Genomic DNA, 7058 nt, shown 5'->3' with positions numbered 1-7058 from the left:
AACAATAAACACAAATTAACTTCCACCACAGTGAGTCCTCCAAACACCTCCTCACTGTGGTGGAGGCAAAAATCTTAGGGTTGCAGTCTCTCCCTCTGCTCCCTCTGCGCTGAGGCGATTCCCCACCGGGCGGTGGTATAAACAGTCCCGCAGCTCACCGAACCCCGAGAACGGGCCGGTTCAAACACTGCGGCCCGGGGTGGTCGAAGCCGCCGCACCTCCAGTCCAGCACACGCAGCCGCCGGCCCGCGGCTGAACCCAGGACTCTGGACACCGCCGCCAGAACGTCGTCCCAGCCACCGGAGCACCGTCCCAGCCCCCGGACCAGATCGCCCTCACGTGAGTACCGTTCCTCCCTCGGGCTGGGCCACTCCAGCGGGAGTGCCGTTCCTCCCTCGGGCTGGGCCACTCCGACGGGAGTGCCGTTCCTCCCTCGGGCTGGGCCACTCCAGCGTTCCTCCCTCGGGCTGGGCCACTCCGACGGGAGTGCCGTTCCTCCCTCGGGCTGGGCCACTCCAGCGGGAGTGCCGTTCCTCCCTCGGGCTGGGCCACTCCGACGGGAGTGCCGTTGGGCTGGGCCACTCCAGCCCCTCACCATGCCGCTCTCACGGGAGCACCGTTCCATCCCGGGCTGGGCCGGGAGCGAGCCCAGGACGAGTCCTGTCAGCTGCCTCCAGAGTCCCGAGGTCGCCGGCTCCGCTAGGCCTCAGCGTAGACGGAGGCAAAGAAGGGGGATACGACAAAAAGGTCGTATTCCCCCGAAGGGAGTGACAGCAGCCCCCGTTTCACCCCCCACCCCCCTCCCCACATAAACACAGCCTAAAAAACCAAAAACATAACTAGACAAAAACGAAAAAAAACAATACAAAAAGTAAAAACCAACGGACTGCAGGCGAGCCGCTGCTGCCAGGGCAGCGCCGCCACTTCCAGAATTAATAGAAGCCCGTTACAATCTTGTTGTTATGGAGCAACCATCGAATTAACAAGTAGCCAGTGTAATTGGCAAATTAGTGGCTGCCTTTCCAGCTGCACAGTTTGGGCCTTTGCATTATCAGAATTTACAACGTGCAAAGGAGCAAGCACTCATATACCATATAGGTCATTTTAACAGACCTATGCGGTTACCAGCTGAAGCAATTTCTGAGTTACAATGGTGGACGACCAACATTCGGCATTGCTCCATAACATTTTGGTCAGCAAACCTTCAGTTTTCAGATATTACAAACTGATGCTAGTGCTCAAGGAGGGGGAGCTACTAATACCATCTCTAGTTATTGTGGCAGATGGGATGTGCATTAGTCATCAATTCTTCAGTTACATGGTATAAACTACTTAGAGATGCTGGGAGCATTCTACGGGTTGATGGTTTATTGTGGGAATATGCATCATCTGCGTGTTCAACTACAGATTGACAACACTACAGCAGTGGCATATATTAATCACATGGGTGGAATCAAGTCAGTATCCTGTGATAATTTGGCTAACCTTATTTGGCACTGGTGTACCTACTTGCCAGGTAGGTTTAATATGGTGGCGGACACCAGGTCACGAAAATTTAATGACAACACAGAATGGATGTTGGATCATAAAGTATTTAACGACATTGGTGCTCGGTTCGGAACACCGGATATCGATTTGTTTGCATCTAGGCTCAATCGCCAGTTACCAAAGTATGTTGCATGGGAGCCAGACCCAGGGGCAGTGGCAATAGATGCATTCTCGCTACACTGGGGAGGAATGTTCTTCTATGCATTCCTTCCATTTTGCCTCATCAGTCAGTGCTTGCAAAATATCCGGCAAGACTCCGCTTCAGGCATTTTGGTAGTGCCTGACTGACCTACTCAGCCATGGTTCCCACTGATGTCGGGAATGATATCAGAGCCTTTTATGGCCATTCCCAAACGCAGAAATCTGCTGGTTCATCCCGTGATTGGGAGGGCCATCTGCTGCATGATCGAATCAATTTGTTGATTTGCAGACTTTGAGAAGACCTTTCCTGGGGCTCGGACTGTCAGATCGAACTGTGGACGTGATCACTGCAGCTTGGAGGGATAGCACCAAGAAGCAGTACATCTCCTATATCAAGAAATGGGGAGCGTTCTGTTTGCAGTCCAACATAGCGTATGACACGGCACGTATAAATGAAGTCTTGGAATTTCTCTCAAAACTATTCTTTGACGAATGATTGAGTTATAGTGCCATTATTTGTGCCAGAAGTGCCTTGTCATACTTGTTGCTGGGATCGGGCCACCACTCTGTTGGGTCTCACCCGCTGATATCCTGGTTTATGAAGGATATCTTCAACACAAATCCCCCCAGGCCAAGGTACTCGGAGATATGGGATCTTTGTACTGACGCTGCTTCGCCGGTGGGCTCCAGCTACATCCCTGTCCTTGGTCAAACTCACTTATAAAGTGGTTATGCTCATGGCGCTGGTTTCGGCGCAACGGGTCCAGTCGTTGCATAAACTGCGACTGGACAGAATGGTTACATCTGCCAATAAAATAACATGTTATGTTCATGACTTAGTCAAGCAGAGCAGACCAGAGGTGTCAGATCTCAAACTAGAGTTTATGGCATACCCCATGGACCTTCAGTTGTGTGTGGTCGCACATCTACAACAGTATTTTAAGGCCACAAAGAGCCTTAAAGGCACTGAATTAGCAATGTTTGTTAGTTATAAAAAACCTCACAAGAAGGTATCAGTACAGAGCATCTCCAGGTGATTAAGACGTGTTTTGGCTTTTGCAGGAGTGGACACTGATGTTTTTAAATCTCACTCCACATCAGCAGCGAGGGTTATGGACGATCCGCTGGACCACATCCTAGCGGCTGCAGGATGGTCAAATGAGCGAACATTACAAACTTTTTATAACAAACCCATTGCCAGGCCGGGGTTGTTTGCCAACTCAATTTTAAGTTCTGTTTTATCGTTTACTCCCTGATATGAGGTGTCACTATTATTTTCATATATATCATTTGTTTATTAAAAAGCATCAGCTTGTTTTAAATCTCTGTCATGTCTGAATGCATTGTTATTTTTTCACTCATCTTTGCTCAACTGATGCAGTGTGTTGCATGGACTCGTGTTCACGGCACGAAATCACAGAGCTTTGAAATCTTCACGTAGTCATTCACGTGACTCCGAAGTAAAATAGGAAGATTAAATGAGAACTTACCAGTTTGAAGTTTGATCTTTATTTTATGAGGAGTTACGATGAGGGATTGCGTGCCCTCTGCTCCCAACCCTTTTCTCATAAAGGTCATCTGGTAGTTCTAGTTTCTCGAATCTTCCTATATTCCGTTCAACAACTGTTATCTGTGATTTCACACTGCTGCTTTGAAGGTTGATGCGCATGCGGGCTGGTGGGCTTCTTCACGTAATCCTTCATCGTAACTCCTTATAAAATAAAAATCAAACTTCAAACCGGTAAGTTCTCGTTTAATATTCCTATTAATTCTCTTCCTTGGTGAATCCATAAGATACTTAAATATTGAGTCTCGGCCTTCATCACTGCCTCAATCTGTGTGCTCCAGATTGCAACCACGTTGTTTTTTAGTCCTTTAGTTGAGTTTAGTGATACAGCACAACCATCACTGACTATCAGCTTGGCCAGCAAAGGCTTGTGCTGGCTAAGCTGAAAAATATCAGAAACTCCCTGCTGGACCCTCTGCAGTTTGCATATCGGGCCAATAGATCAGTGGATGATGCAGTCAACCTGGGCCTGCACATCATCCTACAGCACCTAGACTGCCAGGGGACCTATGCGTGGATCCTGTTTGTTGATTTTAGCTCTGCATTCAACACCATTGTGCCAGAGCTACTACACTCCAAACTTTCCGAGTTGACCATGCCTACTCTGTCAGTGGATCACCAACTTCCTGACAGACAGGAAGCAGCATGTGAGGCTTGGAAAGTACATCTCGGACCTGCAAACACTCAGCATAGGAGCACCGCAAGGCTGCGTACTCTCTCCTCTCCTCTACTCCCTCTACACCAACGACACAACCCTGATTGGAGTGATCCAAGATGGGGAGGAATCTGCCTAGACAGGAAGTGTCACAGCTGGCGTCCTGGTGCCGTAGCAACAACCTAGAGCTCAATGTGCTTAAGACAGTGGAATTGATTGGAGACTTTAGGAGAGCTCCCCCTCCCCTCACCCCACCCACCATTATATAACCATATAACCATATAACAATTACAGCACGGAAACAGGCCATCTCGGCCCTACAAGTCCATGCCGAACAATTTTTTTTTTTCCCTTAGTCCCACCTGCCTGCACTCATACCATAACCCTCCATTCCCTTCTCATCCATATGCCTATCCAATTTATTTTTAAATGATACCAATGAACCTGCCTCCACCACTTCCACTGGGAGCTCATTCCACACCGCCACCACTCTCTGCGTAAAGAAGTTCCCCCTCATATTACCCCTAAACTTCTGTCCCTTAATTCTGAAGTCATGTCCTCTTGTTTGAATCTTCCCTATTCTCAAAGGGAAAAGCTTGTCCACATCAACTCTGTCTATCCCTCTCATCATTTTAAAGACCTCTATCAGGTCCCCCCTTAACCTTCTGCGCTCCAGAGAATAAAGACCTAACTTATTCAACCTATCTCTGTAACTTAGTTGTTGAAACCCAGGCAACATTCTAGTAAATCTCCTCTGTACTCTCTCTATTTTGTTGACATCCTTCCTATAATTGGGCGACCAAAATTGTACACCATACTCCAGATTTGGTCTCACCAATGCCTTGTACAATTTTAACATTACATCCCAGCTTCTATACTCATCCCAGCTTCTATACATCAACAACACCACAGTCACATCTGTGGAGTCTTTTAAGTTCCTGGGAACCATCATCTCCAAGAACCTTAAGTGGGGGGCTACCATCGACTCCATAGTCAAAAAGGCACAACAGAGGATGTACTTCCTGCGGCAGCTGAGGAAGCACAATCTGCCACAGGCAATGATGGTCCAATTCTACACGGCCATCGTAGAGTCTGTTCTCACCTTCTCCATCATGATCTGGTTTGGCTCAGCCACCAAGCACGACACCTGGAGGCTGCAGCGAATCGTCCGATCAGCAGAGTAGATTATTGGCTGCAACCTTCCCTCCATTGATGAACTGTACACTGCAAGGACCAGGAAGCGAGCGGGCAAGATCATCTCTGACCCCTCTCACCCTGGTCACAAACTCATTGAATCACTTCCCTCTGGAAGGCGACTGCGGACTGTCAAAGCTGCCACAGCCAGACATAAAAACAGATTTTATCCACGAGTAGTTGCTCTACTCAACAGCCAAAAATCTGTAGCCTCCCTTTGATCTGGTATTTTGTTGGTTCACATGCTTGATCAATGGTGTTTTATCATTAATGTTTTATTATTATTAATGTTTAGTATTTTCTGAGTCATTCGTAACTGTCACTGTATGTCATGTTGTTACTTGTGGGCGGAGCACCAAGGCAAATTCCTTGTATGTGAATACTTGGCCAATAAACTTACTTACTTACTTATTCTGTATGACTTTGGTGTGTGGGAGGAAACCGAAGGAAACCCACGCAGGTCACGGGGAGAACGTACAAACTCTGTTCAGACAGTACACATAGAAAAGATCGAACCCAGGTCTCTGACCCTTCAATGCAGCATCTTTACTGGTGCGCCACCGTGCCTCCCCGAACCTCCTCTGGGAGTTTGTTCCATATACCCATTACGCTCTGTGTGAAAACATCTCCCCTCAGGTTCCTGGTCAGTCATTCCCCTCACCTTAAACATGTGTTCTCTGGTTCTTGATTCGCCTACTTTGGGTGAAAGACGGTACATTACCATATCTATTCCCCTTATGATCTTGTACACCTCTATACAATCACCCCTCATCCTCCAAGAAATAATATACTAGCCTGCCCAGGAGGCTAGCGCGGCTCACCTGGTGGGGATCTTTGACACCAACCAGAGCGCCATCCACGCCAAGCTAGTCACCGACATGCTCAAAGCCATCCAGCTTGCCCGCCGTATCCGCGGGGAGCGCACCTGAATCCGGCCTTGGCAACAACAGCGGCAAATGGTTATTTTAAGGAAAGTTATGCCCTCCTGTTAATTGTGTTGTTAGTGTCCGGGTTTTCCTGCTAGATTTTACCTGGAATGGTGCGGTCACTGGTGATAATTGTATTATCCCGGACAGCGGATGCGTGAATGTGGAAAAACAAAACAAAATTAAACCAGGAGCAATCTTGAGAGCAATATACGTGTTAAAATTATTTGTCCAAATATTCGTAACTCTACCGAAAACGTGGGTGGTTCTTAAAAGAACCGTTGGGTCTTCGGTTTGTTTAACCGCACTCTGGATCTTTATTTGGAGCTGGTGTACTTGGTCACCGCCTTTGTCCCCTCCGACACGGCGTGTTTGGCCAGCTCCCCGGGCAGAAGTAGGCGCACGGCGGTCTGGATCTCCCGAGAACTGATGGTCGACCGCTTGCTGTAATGAGCCAGACGGGACGCTTCGCCTGCGATGCGTTCAAAAATATCATTGACGAAAGAACTCATAATGCTCATGGCCTTGGAAGAGATGCCGGTGTCTGGATGAACCTGCTTCATCACTTTGTAGATGTAGATGGAGTAACTCTGTTTCCTCGACTTCTTACGTTTTTTGCCCACTAGCTTCGGCAAAGTTTTCTTCGCACCCTTCTTGGGAGCTGATTTCTGCTGCTCGAACATTTCCTTAGAAGATTTCAAAAACAGAAAAGAACAATCACTCTGAGCGCGCATTAAATAGGCAGCGCCGACGCCCCATGCTAATGAGGGATGGAGCAGGAACGGGTTTCATTGGCTGGCCGGCCGGAGAGATGATTAATTATTTTTCTCTTTAAACGTTCTAATTCAATATCTGAGGGGATGCAACATAATCACCTCTCCACCAATCGGAAGCCGGTCCTACTGCCCAGGTCCGGGTCACACGACGGACTGGAAATTGGCGCTGATCAACCTCTGTTTTTCTTTATCACCCAACCTTTCTCAAGTCACTTCCAACAGACTTGCACCGCACAATGCGTCTGTGTATC

The 7058-nt window shown here is 48.0% G+C and overlaps 1 protein-coding gene across 1 annotated transcript; it reads right to left on the bottom strand.

Moving 5' to 3' along the window:
• Positions 1-4173: 4173 nt before the first annotated feature.
• LOC129715210 (late histone H2B.L4-like) lies at positions 4174-6825 on the bottom strand. Its single transcript, XM_055665071.1, has one exon. The coding sequence runs from the start codon at positions 6763-6765 to the stop codon at positions 6349-6351; it is 417 nt and encodes a 138-aa protein (XP_055521046.1). The 5' UTR covers positions 6766-6825; the 3' UTR covers positions 4174-6348.
• Positions 6826-7058: the final 233 nt, after the last annotated feature.

This window comes from Leucoraja erinacea, unplaced genomic scaffold, assembly GCF_028641065.1.
Source record: "Leucoraja erinacea ecotype New England unplaced genomic scaffold, Leri_hhj_1 Leri_105S, whole genome shotgun sequence".
Classification (NCBI taxonomy): Eukaryota; Metazoa; Chordata; class Chondrichthyes; order Rajiformes; family Rajidae; genus Leucoraja; species Leucoraja erinaceus.
Note: the sequence above shows the minus strand (reverse complement) of the source record. Positions and strands in the feature narration are given on the sequence as shown.

Excerpts from the sequence above, each read along its gene's own strand:
- LOC129715210 (XM_055665071.1), bottom strand. The coding sequence starts at position 6,765 with ATGCGCGCTCAGAGTGATTGTTCTTTTCTGTTTTTGAAATCTTCTAAG.